Source organism: Rhinolophus sinicus, chromosome 3 (genome assembly GCF_057876585.1).
Source record: "Rhinolophus sinicus isolate RSI-liver-muscle chromosome 3, RSI-T2T, whole genome shotgun sequence".
Taxonomy (NCBI): domain Eukaryota; kingdom Metazoa; phylum Chordata; class Mammalia; order Chiroptera; family Rhinolophidae; genus Rhinolophus; species Rhinolophus sinicus.
The window spans coordinates 147,913,880-147,929,975 of record NC_142503.1 but is presented as its reverse complement, the minus strand read 5'-3'; the positions used below and the strand labels follow the sequence as shown (position 1 = coordinate 147,929,975).

Sequence of the window (16,096 nt, the reverse complement as noted above, 5' to 3'; positions counted from 1 at the left end):
GGGAGAAAAAAAGCTACACAGTGTTAGGATGGAGTAGCCTTTCTAACGATGGGAAAGTGCATGCATGTTTGAGCAGCAGAGGATACTTGTATGACAGGGAAGCTGAGGCCCAGAGGAAACTTGTGTAGGGTCAGCCTCCTCCCATGCTCCCACTTATTCCTGGAATACTGGAATGAACAGTGCAAATGAGGGGCTAAAATAGAATGGTTTTCCACTGGACTGCAATGGATGGATAGTTAGTAATTGACTCTGTACCTACCAGTTCCTCATTATCTAGTGATGCCCTAATCACCATAGCCAGGGAGAGTCCAGACTTCCGGGCAGCTAGCGTCTAAAATAAACAGAATATGGGTTATTGGTACATGAGGTAGTTGCTCAGCTGGATGTAAAAATGTAAGCACACAGACTACTATTGTTCATGTTTCGTCAACAGGGACCTGCCATTTTCATAGTTGGCCAATTCATCCAGAATGTGCAATCATAGAACATTAAACCCGAAAGAGGCCCCTTAGATCATCAAACCCAACCTCTACATTTTACAGACGACAAAACTGAAGTCCCACAAGGCAGAGTGACCAGCCCATGGTTTCCAGGCTTAAATGGGCTTCTAGAAATTTTTTTTTTCCCCCCAAGTTGGTCATGATCACATTCCACCATAAAACATGACCATCGGTACAGAGCGAGCTGATGTGTGTAATGGCCCTGAATCACAATGGTACTAGATGGTTCTTGAGTTGCTCACAGTTCCCTGGAATTTTCTTCCATATCTAGCCAGCAGGTTTTCTTCCAAGGGCCCATTTTATCAATTGAGAATCATTATACCCAGATTTGTTTTTTTCACTCAGTGCTAATAACTTAGGTGATTTCAAATGAGCCAAGTCCCTGTAGTTTCTCCTGTAAAACAGAACCATTATACTGCTCCCACCTGAAACATAGCAATATAATAAACTTGACAGTGCTATAGAAAACTTTGGAAATCAGAAGTTCTATATAGGAATATTAAATCTGCTCTCCCAGTAGGAGCAAAGGGAAATTATAGTGGAATAATGTATTTGCCCATAAATATATCTCATTGTAGCTACAAAGCCGTGTGTCCAGATAAAGTTTAGTACAATCCAAAGTGAGGAAGTCACTCTCACCCATCTCCTCCCTACTGTGCAAACCTATAGATAGCTTATCTCCAAGGGTTTACCCAAGTTGAACTTCCATCCTGACAATTGTCCCTAAAGTTTTGTTTTTATCCTATTTTAGTCTGTATGTGCACCTGTTTACATAAGTTGGTCTGTCTTTCATCATTGAACTAGATGTTAAATTCTTGGAGAACCCAACTTACACTTGTATGTCTCTATTTTTTTATTTCCCCATCTTGCCCTCTTTTATCCCATGAATAAATAAGTACAGTGTACATTTGAAAAGGCTGTCAGATATTAATTAAATAAATTGAAGATCACTTACCATGGCCTGAAGATTCCCAGTGTCAGAGAAAACAAAGTATAAATAGATATAAGAAAGGTGAGAAAAGAGTATAACAATGTTAAATAAACCTAAGCTTTTAAAAAATATTCCACACTATAACGGCAGGACTCTGAGCTAATTGAACAGACATGTCATGTGTTCCAGGATAAGATCTTTCCAGCCAAGATTTCATCTTTTCTAATTTAAACTAAAGTGATGGCTTCTAGATGAAGGTTTTCATAGCAAAATTAAAAATTACTGACATCAAAAAATTGTGGTTTCTGTGGGGGGGGGGGAAATATACTTTCGTGTCATAAATTATTAAGAATGTGCCTCCAGATAAATGTGAACACCTTGTGGATGATAGAAAACATTATTTTTCATGCTGATGGGCTATTTGTTTTTATAATCTAATACAGACCATTATTAATTCTTTGCATCTCTAGATCTTCCCCAGCATATTTTGTTATAGGGAAGTTTGAATTTTTCAGAGTTATATTCAGGGCTAATAAGGTAATAATGACTTGGGAGCCCTGGTTTTCTCTGATAGTGGAACAGCTTATTTTGGTTAGATTTAATCTTAATATAATGGAATAAAAAGTTGATTAACATGATCTGCTTGTTTTATAAAGTGCTTAAGTCTACTGGGTTACGGTGGAGAAGTTAAAATCAAGCCTTAAACTATAAATTAAACTTGTGGTCATTCATTACACTGAACACATCAAAGCCCAGTTGTAGCAGTTCACTTGGCATGCTGTGTGACTTCCTTTTGTCAATTATAGGGTCATTTTAACTCCAGCTGTAATTTCAACTAATATCAAAAGCTGTCAAAAGGTTAGAGTTATTTTCTCCATCTAATAGATTTTAAAGAAATAATACAACACTTGCTAGAATCTGGTTTCTTATATGTTCTAGTCTATGAAGTTACAGGCCAGGTATTTAAGAACAACATGACATCTAATGAAAACAAAGTTAACGCATGCAATCAAAGAGAAATAAGCAGGAATGACTTACCACGTCTCGTACAATAGGTAAAGTTTTTTTCCTGCGGAGATCTGGCATACTGTCAATACCATAAAGTCCCCGCCCAGCCCTGAAAGAGGAAGAAAAGAATGATTTCAATAGGTAACTAACTTCCTAGAAGAAAAATTCCACTATTCCTTGTGAAAAGGCTGTGAAAAAGATGAATGGAGACAAGGGTTTTCAACTGGTTTACAAAGCAGCAAGGATCCAAGACTGTAGGATGGTAGAGTGAGGAGAGACTCCAGCTACCACACATAGTGATCCCTGTCTTCTTAGATGCTTCCCCGCACTGAAACTTTAAAATACACATGGCCTGGTTTGGCCTGTTTAACTGTCAGTGTCGCAGAAAGGATAATCAACATTGTTAGGTATATGGAACTTTGTACCAAATATTTTGGTTTAAGTTGGGTCTACCTGCAATGGTAAAGAAATTACTTTTATTATAAAAATATCATTTTCTGTGTGTGCATGGCATCTTCACAGATTAAACTCCAAAGTGGCATCTTAAGGATCCATAGACACATTTAAAATATTAGTGATTACCCTAATACTAGAATTTCCATGTATCTGAATTTATCCACGGATAAAAGCACAAGATTAAAATAATTTGTTGTACAAGGATCTTCACAGCAACATTTTTTTGTAATAGCAACAAAAGCTAGATAACCTAAACATTCAGCAACAGTATATTGATTAAATGAGTTATAGTATATTATACATGGAAAGAATGCAGTACTTACAGTAATGAGGTAAATGTATATATGTACATACAAAAAAATACTCATAGTATAAGTGAAAGAAAATAAGTGTGCATGTTCATAAGTTTAGTGTGATCCCATATATATGTGTGTGTGTTTATATAGGCACAGAAAATATCTAGAAAGATATTCATCAAATTGATAACCATGGTTACTTTTGTGGAGTAAAATTGGGTGAGAGAAAAAGAGAAGACTCTTACTATGTTATAAATTTGATAATGTTCTATATTTTTATAAGTATGTGCAATTTTTGTAATTTAAAATATATTAATATTTATGTTTATAAAATATTTTAATATATTGAATTTGATCTTTATTGCATCAAAGTTAGTCTTTTTATACAATCAAAGGTGCTAACATCACAGCTGATAGCTTCTCTTTCTGCTCACCTACACTACAAAACTTTTGTTAACCTCTAGCTTAGAGTCAACCTTTTCACCAGAAACAACACAATTTATAACTGGGTGTTAGCTGAGTAGCTCTGCCATTGGAACAGGCTGCCATAACATTTTATAGTCCAGTTTTTCACTGACACACAGATGCTCTCTTTGCTCTTGCCGCTTAGCTTAATAAAGGGAAAATTTGGTTTCACTGGATTTTTCTTAGTAGCCCTGGTCTTAACTCCAATACTTCTAGTTGTACTATGTATTAGCTTGGTGATCTTGGACATTTCATTAAATGCACTAAACAACTCGTGTAAAATAGTAATAAAAGAAAAATATTAATAAAGATAAAATGGCAATAATCTGTAACCTATACGTTTGAAAATGAGGTTATAATGTGATAAATTTGAAATATTGAAACCATTGCACATTAAGTGAGGATGTCAATGATGAACGAATTATGCTTAAGGTCATGTATTCCAACTAAAAGTTACCTTCAGTTTCGATCATAGAATATGGGAAGGAATAACTGTGGGGCAGAGACTGAGGAAAGAAACAAGACAGGGAAAAGATAAAAGATAGGAGGGAAGACAGTATGTGTATGTGTGTGTGAGTGTGTGTGTGTGTGTGTGTGTGTGTGCGCGCGCGCGCGCGCGCGCGCGCACGCGCACATGTGCATACATGTGCATGCCCCAGGGATAGATGACATTTAAGATCCTACCCACCACTGATTCTATGGGAAGGGAGTTAATAGTTTCCATTATTGCCCAGAATAATGCCAATTGACATTGTCAAGGCCAAGGACTGTTACGGTCACATGATAAAGGTCAAGAACTGGGGTCACAGAAAAGCATTATTGGCAGCTCTTATGAACTGCCAGAAACTGCAGAGTGGACAAGGGGAAAAGAGCAATGAACTTCTGTCTTCTTCAGAAAGTGAACCAACTATTATACGAGTATAACTTCTTGCTTCCCTCCTATACTCTTTCCATATACTTCCCCTCTCCCTGCCAGTCCATGCTTGACTCTCCTATTAAAAATATGGGAAAAGGATTATGTGAGTGGGTTTCTGTTCACAGAAGGTAAGAACAGGAGTTTTCCAGTTTTATTTGCTTTAACCTAAGGCTTTCACTCCAAGCAGTTTCTCCTTTCTATGAACAGAATTCATAATAACATATAACGTGCATTAATAAATGTCTTTCCACTTCATGGCAATTTGAAACATTCGATTGTGATAACAGTTGAGAAGGTGATTTATAAATTGCAAAGTGTTATATAAATGAGATGTATGCTTTCTATCAACAATGATTTATTTATTTTCTTTATATTTTCCTTCTTGTGGAACTTTATTTGTTGAGAGCCCGCCTAACCAGGAAAGATCTGGGAGAGACTAAATAACAAAACATGGTGAAGGCTGAAAATATCGGTAGATAAATAAATAATTGACATTCCAGGCAAGAGGTCAAGTTCATGGATATCAATTCAGATCCAGAAGAATATAGTTAGGCTCAGTGATGAGAAGGTCAGAGGGAGTCACCCACACAGGCAATAGCAGACAAGTCTCTCTGAAGGTGAGATCTGATTCTAGGAAAGCTGTTTGACTTCAGACATTTTTGGTATAGCTGATTGAATTTAGCTATCCCGCAAACTAAGTAAGAATAGCTCATAGTTATGTGATGCTTACAGGAGCCAAATATAATGCCAGCAATTATAGCCAACATTTACGTGTATCATTTCATTTAATTCTCAAAAAAACCTAATACTCCAAATAATCAAAAACATCCCCAAATCCAAATCATTGTATAAGAACAGTCATTTCCTTCATTTTATAAGTGAGGAAATGGAGGAATAGAATAGTTCAGAATCATTCCCAAGGTCATTATCTAAGTCAGAGGTAGCAGTGCCAAGCTCTATGAACCCAAGCTGTATGGTTTACCGTGCCCAATTGTTTACATGTTTGGATCATTACATATTTTCAATAATATGAGCTCAGCCTTACATATAAATCCCATTTTATTTTTAACAAAAGTAAAGTTCAGCAACTCAAGCCTAGAACTATATGGCAGAGCTTAACTTCCATTGCAAGACTGTCTTACCTCAAACCTCATATTGTTGATAACTAAACCTTTTTTGTTAGGAGGAAATAAGTTGATCTAGAGGAAATCATCTGAAAAATTTGATCTGAAAAATTTTCAACTTATTTTTAAAATAGTATTATCCTCAGATCAGAAACTCTTTATCAGTGCGTAAGATAGTCCCAATCCTCCCCAAAAGCCTCCTCTCCAGCTATCCACGTATTCAGTCCTTAGGTAAAGGGAGACTTTTAGACTACAGGCATTACAAATAGCATAAAAATGACAAGAGAGCTACATATCTGAAAAGTCAATGATCACATAAAATTGACAATATGGATGCGATTTTCGAGGCTAAATTAAGTAAGATGTGTTCTAATTCAACATTTGTTCTATTACATAGTCTTAATGTTCTCTATGGTTTTATTTCTTAGTTTTTTTGCATAATTATATTAAAAAGAACTTACTAGTTTAATAAAATATGAGACAAAAGTATACTACTATATACCTTGACTCAGGTTCCGTTAATCCTGTTACAGAACAAACACAATACAAATTATCTAGAGGATATATGTGCTGTAACTTTGAAGGTATCTGATATTTAGGTAGAGGAGGTAAAAGCTGATTTTACTAAATACATATTATTATTTTCATCTAAAATTGATCTGATAACCTACTGAATGTATAGGGATTGGAAAAGAACTATGAGGAAGCACCAATAGAGTATCACGTGAAAACTATCAAGCAGATTTTCCAAAGGTAGATCTTTCTGATTATGGAACAAAGGTGTGCTATTTCCACTAGTGGGTGGTTGAGAGTTAATGGGTAATATTCATAGACGAGCTAATTTCCATTAGAAATCAGAAAATTGGTAGACTCTTTTATATCCAAAGGAGTTGTTAAATTAATTGAAGAATACAGGCCTAACAAAACAAATCTTAATGCTTCTATTTATTTCTGTGTTTCCAAGACAATTATTGGGCAGGGTCACATAACTAATCATTTTTAGCATTGTGGAACATTAATGCAATATGAAAGATTAATAATAAATCATTCTAAATTCTTCTCCTGTAATACACTTGCATTCTCTTTGGGACTTTTAAAAACAACTCTTTGTATTTATTTAGTTACTTAATGGTAAACACACAATAATCTACTGTGCTTTTTTTTTTGTTTAACACTATATATTTTGCATACATTTTAACACTATTTTCCTGATGATCATTATATACTTTACTTAATTATTTACCTTCTGCATATTAGGAAATATTATTAGGATATGTTCTTTTCCTTTTTTCACTTTTCTCTTTTTATTTCTATTATTGTCAACATTGAATGAATATTTGTGTATGTAATTGATAATTCAGTTCCCACATACCTAAAGATTTTCTTAATTCCATATTTCATCACAACTAAGACACTACCTATTTGAAGATGCAGTTATATTGTTACAAAATAAAATCAAATTAATCTCTTGACACATGCCTTCTTAGCAATTAAAATTTAAATTCTATAATCATTGTAAGGGCCCTCTTAAAATGACTTCATCTACGTATGACATAGATTTCTGTTATGTATCGATCGTATTTTTCTGTACATAAAAAGGAAAATATAAATAAAATAATTATTCCTTAAACTTCTCATTCAGTGTCCAACTTTTCAGAATACCCTTCAGCTAGAATTGTCAAAGTCTGGAACTTTTTCCAAATTATTGTCTTTTATGCCAGCATTGGTGACTTAGCATTATATAAAATAGTGCTCCATTATTGTCCCAAGAAGCAGACAGCTGTGCTGCAGATTTTGATGTTGGTGGGTTGTCAACTTTACCAAAAGCGTCAAAGGAGACAAACAGGACTCCTGTCTTTCCCCCAAATCATCTTATTTTCTCAATTGAAACATTAAGAGATTGCAATTGTCCAGCCATACCACCAGCAGTAACAATCAAATTACAACACTTTCCAAGGATATTTTTTACAAGAATCTTTTTAAGACACCATCAGTTATTAAGATGCATCTGAGTTTGTTATAAAAATCATTGTTGTGAATTGATAAAATATCATATTTTTGGTACCTGTCTCCCTCCTGAACTTTCCCATTTTTAGTGCTCTATTCCAGGCTTTCCTATTTTAGCTAATCTCTTTCCAACTCAGTATCCTTTATTGCTGACAAGATCTACAACAAACTCCTTTACACCCCAGTAAGGTACAATTGTTCCTCTAGTCTCATCTCTTTCAGCTTCTCTCTCTATTTCCTTTTTCCAGCCATCCCAAACTCCTTGTAGACTTTCAGGGTATCATGCTATTGCCCACCTGTCTATTTTTACTCCATTATTCCCTCTGCTGATACTAACCTCTTTGCTGAGTGGCACTGACTAACACCTGCCTACCTCTCAAATGAAACTTGAATGTAACACTCATGGGTCCATAAGGTAGATGTACATACCCCCTCTCTATCTCAACTAGCTGTACTTCTCTGTGACCTCAAAATCAGGGATTCTCAATGGGAGGCGCTGGGCAGTGAGAGGGGCGAGGGGGGAGTCATGGCTGCTGCCTCAAAGATAGGTTCTCAGCAGCTGTGTGGATTAAAAGGTAAACGTTACTGATAGGAGGATGTCCTACTTTTTTGGTTCAACTGAGGAAGAATAGTGCTTAAGAATAGTTGTTCTAAGTCTTCTGCCATAACTCCGATAAAACTGCATTCTTTTTATTTGTTTACATGGTTGTCCCAACTAAAATATGTTTTCAAAAAATGAGGAAGAATTCTTACTCATCGCTACTTCCCTAGAGCCAACTCTGGCATGTAGCAGGGAAAAATGAAAAGCTCCTTTACACCCCAGTAAGGTACAATTACTTACTGGGGTGTAAAAGTTTAAGTGTATAGACCTTGACACAAGAGAGATTAGATATTAAACAAACCATGGTCTTGGATTAAAAAGTAAGATCCTTATCTGTAATACCTAGAAAGAGAGACAGAAGCCTGAGGACCCAGGAGAATGTCAAGGACCTCACATTAAAGTGGGTTTGTAGGCACAAACTTAGTCACAGGAAGAAGATAAAAGTCTAGTTGGTAGACCAGTAAATATTTTTTAACCGTTATGAATCTCAGTTCTCTCATATGGAAAATGAAAAATTAACTTCCTTGCAGTGCTGTTTGGAGCACTGATTGCCATAATGTTTGTAAGTAGATTATACATTATTGGTAGCAATTATTTTATTATGAACTTGTTTGGACAGGAACATCTTTTGAAATTGATTGTATGTTGACCCAGAACTGCCCTTGGGTTATTCACATTCCACCAAACTAAGGAATAGATTAGTAACAGAGTCTCTGGCAGACGCGAACTTGTAGGTAGCTACTGTTTTTCCCCAAAAGTAAGACCTAGCTGGACAATCAGCTCTAATGTTCCTTTTGGAGCAAAAATTAATATAAGACCTGCTTTTATTTTATTATAATATAGGACCGGGTCTTACGTAATATAATATACGGCCCGGTCTTATATAACACCAGGTCTTATATAATATAACATTATATAAGACCAGGTCTTATATTAATTTTTGCTCCAAAAGATGCATTAGAGCTGCATTGTCTGGCTAGGTCTTATTTTCGGGGAAACAGGGTATCTGCTTAAAGAATTAAAGGAAGAGAAGGGCAGAAAGCCAAAGTTGTAACTGCACCGTATTTTGTATTCCAAGTTCTATTCAGTTTCTCTTCTGCCTCAGCTTTGGTCTTGACGTCTTTCCTCTGCTGATCCCATTTGGTTAGCACCTCAGCCCTGATGATCAAGCATCTTGGCTGAGCTTATGATTCCTTGCCTGATTCTTATTTACAATTCTGGTCCCAGTTATTTTACTTTGTGTCAGAGAAGGGTCTCACATATGCCCCAAGTCTATTTTTCCTGTTAACTATAATCTCTGAAAAACAGTACTTTTACCCTCTGAAATAATTTTTCAAGCCCTGTCACAAAAGAGGCATAAAATTCAAAGCATAAGGCTAATCCTCAGTACTAATCATTCCAGACTCCTCTTTCTCTCAATTAATTACCTCCTGTGATTTCTCAACTGAGGCCGTAAAGTAGGATGCTTATCTTTATTGGAAATGGCATATAGTCCTCTAAACTATCCTTGGTGATATTTTTGGAGGGAACTACATTAGAGACCAACATGCCATCTCTCAAAAATAACCAGTACAGCCATAGTTCCTCTTGCCTTGGCGTGACCACTAGTTCCTTGGTTGAAAATGAGATGAAATAATTGTCTTGAGTTTAGAGTACACGGTTGTGTGAAAAATACACAGAGGGTGCATATATATATATATATATATATATATATATATATGTACACACACATTTTGAGAAAGGAAAAACACTGTATTAAAACTGTAACACAATGAATGATGCTAGCATTCATTTGATTAACACCATCTTTTGAGCGAACATCATACTACACTTTGCTACCATAACTCAATTCAACTTTGAAAAGTAATACATGGATAACGTCTCTTAAAATTGTGTACTTTTTTTTGGCACACCTAGTATAAAATTACGTTCAGTGGGACAACACTGTTCATGTCTGAGAGGCAAGAATAAAATGAAACCTAACTAGGGTACAGCACATTCCTATGTTGCATCTCATGCTCGTCCTTGGCATGTGTTAATAAAATACTTAATGGGCATGTTGAATTGCCCATCGTTTTTATATGGTTTCCTTTCTCTGTCTCTGTCTTGCTTCCCCCTCTTACTCTTTCTCTAGTTCATACCGTAAATGTGTACATGGAGCGACTCCACTTAGTAGGCAAGGCTCATGTTTGTTCTGCTGAGCGCCTGGAACACAGTGGGTGTCAAACTAGTTTTTAAGTGTTCTTGATGATTTCCACAAACCTGTCAGCACTTTCAAGCCAAGAAATCCATTTTAGAACCAATGTTTAGAACCAAAATTTCCCCTGCCAATTATTTTTGGATGTCTCCTTTTTACACATCTGTATTTTTGTACTATCACCATTTTCCCAGTTGCAGAAGTTTAAAATCCTAAATAGCCGCTAACTCTAGTTGTAAAACTCAAGCAACCTAAGAAATGACATATTCCAACATTCTTTTATTTTAGGAATGTAGAAGCTGAGCTGTAAGGAACCGAAATGCTTGTCTAAGATACCCAGATCTTTGTCAGCAAGCTAGACACACTCAGGACTCCACTCATCACTGCAGCTTTATTCTTCTTTGCTTCTGATAGCTGAGAAGTGTCAAGCCTTGTCCGTTTTCCTTCTCTCCTCTCTGTCTGTCTCTCTCTCATTCTCATTCATTTGCATATTTCCTTATATTTAGATTACCACGATTTTGTTGTGGATTTTATTGTGTTATGCCTGGAATTCTTTTCATTGATTTTTCATTTTTCCCCCTTGTATCATTGCTGTTTTTTATTTCACTTATATATTATCCTACATTCATTTCACTTATATATAAGCACACATATATATGCAAGCAAATAGGTTGTTGCTATTATTTCGAACAAACTGTTATCTGTTACAACAATTAAGAATAAGAAAAATGAAAGTATTTATTCTGCCTTTACTAATTTCTTCTTTGATGCTCTTCCTTTCTTTGTATAGATCTGAGTTTCTGACCTACATTATTTTCCTTCTCTCTGAAGAACTTCTTTTAACAAATCCTTTTTTTATTAACCTTTAATAAATTTATTGTTGTGACACTTGATTAGTAAAATTATATAGGTTTCAAGTATACATTTGTATAATACATCATCGGTATATTGCATTGTGAACTGATTCTTGGTGGTGAACACACAATCCATTGACTTTTCTCTATTTTTTCTTTTTTAATTAGTGGTGAACACACAATGTGATATATAGATGATGTATTACAGAACTGTACACCTGAAATCTATGAAACTTTACTAACAATTGTCCCCCGAATAAACAATTCATTGACTTTTTAATTACCAATTTCCTTATCTCCACGTTATCCCATATTCAGTTCATCTTGAACAAAACTGCTGCATCCATATTCCTATAGGTATGTAGCCAGGAGACTAACATAATAAAAATGATTTTTTAAAACCAGTCTGGCAGTGCTATTCATGATGGACTGGAGGACAAATAAAGGAGAAAGAGAGGTCTACAAAGATTGTTGCAGTAATCCTGGATTCTGTAATGGATTCCTTAATGAGGGTCTTGACTGAGGTGGTTTCACCACTTTCTTCTTCAACCCCTTCATTCCACTTTATGAACACTGGTAGGATTCCCAGTTGAAACTGCTATAATATTTTAAAGAGCAAATGACCCCCTTGTCAAGGAGAGCCTTTGCATTAGACTCAATTACGTTCTCCTTTCCTATTCATTTGACCTCTGAACACTCCATAATGCTCCTTGGCACTTTAAGCAGCTTTTTCTTTCAAACACTTGTTCCTTTGAAACATGGTTGCAGAAGTGCTGACTGCCTCATTATTCATTTGTTAAACCTAATGCCATTTTTAAGTTTTTCAACACATAAAAGGATGTGAAAGATTTACTATCCTGGTAGTAAAGGGGATTTCAAGTTCTATTTCCAGTGATTAAAAATGATTTTCATAGAAAACAACCAAATGGTTCTATGTTGTATTACAATGAGATACAGAAGTGAAAACCTGAAATGTAGCTGTTAAACACTCCCCTGAAGTTTTTCTCAATGTTAGGCTTGAGGGGGCAAAGTCAAATTTCGGGAATTCACTTCCAACAACTCAATTACAGTGTGTGCCTTTGGGGTTCATTTCCTTAACAGATTGTTTATCAAGTGGACAAAATAGCCTTTTCTAGGGCTTTCAATTCCCATTACCAAAAACTTTTCTTATCCCTCCAATAACATTATCTGCACCTAAATTAACCTTAGACACTATCGCATGCTACAGAACAGAACATAAATGAAAAATACAGCCCAAAAACTTGGTCATAATTAAGCACCTGTTATTGCTTGAGGAAAAAAAATTCCTTTAATTAAAATTCATTCTACATAGGGTCTCAACTTACAGTGTAGTTTGCAACTCCTAAACCATGCTTCTGTGGCTCAAAGCTATATAGTAAATATGAATTTGTGTGAATTAATGTTCACACAAATGGTTTAAAGCTAATTTTCTTAGTAATCACTCTCTGGAAAAAAATCTCAACATCCATTTATACGCAGTTTATAAAGTACAGTTATTTGTAAATTAATGAAAGACCAGCTTCTTAATATGCTTTACTTAAATGCTATTATATACAATCAAATATTTAATAGCAAAGAAACGATGTTTCTCAAAGCTGAACCTCAGATTCCTTTTAATTATACTGTTCTTTAGTGTATGCTGCATATTTAATCCCCTGAACATTTTTTAACAATCCCTCCTCTATTACTAATGAAACTTAGTAGTAACTGCCGGCAGAGACTAAAGCCATTAGGTGGTTGTCAGACTTTCACAGCCCAAATTCCTCTTATTCTTAGATAACTTTTCTTGAATCCTTTTTACAGTTTGCCTGCCTCATGTTAACAGAAGCACAAAACAGAACCCAGACTTTAGCTCAGAATAAAGACACATGTAACCCTGTGGTCTAGCTTTGATAGGTACGATACTATCAAGAAAGGCTTTGAGGCCCTCCTCACCATAAAGGAAAAAGAATGAAGAGCAAAGAAAAATGCTCTGTGTAGCTCCGAAGCACCCCATTCACATACAAGGCAACCGAGCCCAGCCCTGGCTATATGTTATTCCATGATTGTCTCATTTTTTTCAGGGATAATACAGAATTCTTAGAGTAGAATTAAAATCTAATTTTGTAAAAACAATAAATATCTATCAGGTACAGTTTTAATGAATTGCCAGTCAGGGGATGTGTGTTGGAGAGATTCCAAATGAACCAAACATTCTGGGAGAGGACGTAATAACATTGTAGTTACAATTATATACTTTTAAAAAATGTTTTTCTGACCACTGATTCCTGGTCTGTTACACTCTCCCTCATTAGCTCTGTCTATGCTCTGATTCCCTGGATGTGTGATTTCAAGTCCTGTAGCTAATAGACTTCTGGCAACCATGACCTAGAGAACTGTCTCATGCCTCTGAAAGTTTCAAGCATAAGTACCTGCTACGAGCGGCAAGTTAAGAAGTAGCTTCCCTAACCTATCCAGCCGCTGCAGAATCATTCCTCTGCAACCCACAAAGGTACTCAGAGGAGTGACTGCCCAGGGTTATGTAAGTGACCAGAATCTTATGAAGTGAACAAAACTCAACTGCATGATCTTAAATAACTGTTTAATAGCCAAGACCTATTTGACCATACTATCATACACACATTAAACACTGTGCTACAATTATTTGCTCACCTCGGACCAGCCCCCCAACCCCAGATTATGGACTCCTCAAAAACAGAAACTATATAGAATTTGTTTTTCATTTCTAGTATTCAGCATTAGAGTTTACACATATTAGTATTACTAGGTTGGTGAGAATGTAATTGTGGTTTTTGAAATTATTTTTAACCTTTTAACCCATAATTACTTCTCTTTTTTTTTGCTTTGTGGTATTCTAAATTTTAGTTTTATTTTTTTAATTATTAGTTTCTGGTGTACAAAACAATGTAATAGTTAGACATTCATACCCCTCACAAAGTGATAATCCCCCTCCCCCAATCTACTACCCCTCTGACATCATATATACCTGAAACTGCAATTACTTTTGCACCAACCTAAAAGTTCACATATTACCTAGTAAATAAGTAATAGTAAAATTAATGATTGGAAGAATTCCTTTTAGTTATTTGTAAGGCAAATAAACATATACATTTGAATCTTGAGTAATTACAAATTTAAAAATTGTCGAGGATTTTTTTGTTTTTTGGTCTGCCTCAGGATTTAGAACCAGGATTATTATTCTAACAGGTATGATTCTCTGAAAATTAAAAGAAAAAAATCAATTCATTATTTCTCTAATCCAAAAGGTTGCCCCTACTGTTCTTAGCATAGAAGCATTTTACGCACTGCAATTGGGGGTTAAATAGAGAATTATGTTTTTTGTTTTTAACGGATATGGCTTTCATTTTCAGGTATAGTTACTGGAACTGAAATGGAGCTTTTAGAAAACCCACACTCAACCAAAAAGTAATTACAGTTATTTAAACAAAGACAAATCCATCTAAGTTTAGCATAATGTATAATCAAGTCTGCTAGCAGATTGTCAAACTACTATTCTAGAAACACTTTTTAAACCCCATATATAAAACAAACAAACAAACAAACAAACATAGATCTAATTAGAATGGAAGGGAGAGGGAGCGACCAAACTATACAGATTTGGGGGAATTGGCCGTGCTGAATGGAGAAGCATAAAGAGGGGAGGCCTTCCTCATTCTGTTCACCTCCTCCTCCGAGCTGCTTATAATGTGCATAACTAGCAGTCTTCTTTCAATGTGTGTTGCTTTTGGAGCTGTTTTTAAATGACCAAATAGGATTCTCTGGATTTGGGCAAGAATCATCTGGTCAAAGGTGTGTATATATAATTAGTTGAAAACGGGTATGTTTCTGAATACTGTCATCAACACAAAAATGATAGAAACAGCCACCTGAATTTTTTCGTTGGGTGCATGCCTGCCTGGCATTTGTCCATCATGTGGATCTCTCCTCAGCAGTTTGACACAAGGAGAGCTTAGCTACTTACCTTTCTATGATTATTTCACTCTGGGAGATGAAGTAAAGATAATGGCAGAAAGGTGGCAACCTTCTACCACTTGGCAAATTCTGGTCACAAAGTAAACTAGTTCCTGGAATCATACCTCCCTATGCAAAGTAAAACATTTGAGCCAATGACAATTTAGACCCTGTATAAAATAAATGGGTCTTAGGAGTAAAGAAGCCAATGAGGAGTAATCTACTGGCTCTTACCTTACAGTCTGGGGGCACTCTATCAGGGATGAGCAAACTTTTGCCACTGATCATAATAGTGTTATGTAGAGGCTGGGAGCTAAGACTGCATCCTGACCTGAGTTCTGCTCGCACGCTAGCAGCTATCATGCAAACTAATTCCCTTTGATTTTTCGTTAAAAAAAAAAAAAAAAAAGCAACCATGACTAGATCTGTCAAATATACTACTAGATCTGTCAAATATACTATATCCCAAGAAGTCCTACTACCATTGCACTCATTACCCATTTCATATCGAAGGAGAAAACTGGGATAAAGAGTGGGAGTTCGGGGAATGGGTAGTCGGTACTATTACTTCCATGTTGTCCAATGCAGCCAGTGGTGCACTGAATCTGGATTCATGGCTCTGGAGAGCAAATTGTGAACATCATTGCCCAGCTTCACATTCAGAGACATCATGTTGATAGCTTAAGTTTGGCCATGGTAGAATAACTTAGATCAAGAAAATAAGCACTACTACGAAAAAGGGCCATTT

The 16,096-nt window shown here is 35.7% G+C and overlaps 1 protein-coding gene across 3 annotated transcripts in view; it reads right to left on the bottom strand.

Moving 5' to 3' along the window:
* UNC13C (unc-13 homolog C) overlaps positions 1-16,096 on the bottom strand; it is a 505,001-nt gene that overhangs the window by 304,372 nt on the left and 184,533 nt on the right. For all 3 annotated transcript variants that reach the window (XM_074327724.2, XM_074327725.2, XM_074327726.2), the window contains exons 5-6: positions 2,470-2,548; positions 260-331 (exon numbers count right to left, since the gene is read on the bottom strand). In XM_074327724.2, the coding sequence (XP_074183825.2) occupies positions 260-331; positions 2,470-2,548 (151 nt within the window). The remainder of the gene's footprint in view (positions 1-259; positions 332-2,469; positions 2,549-16,096) is intronic.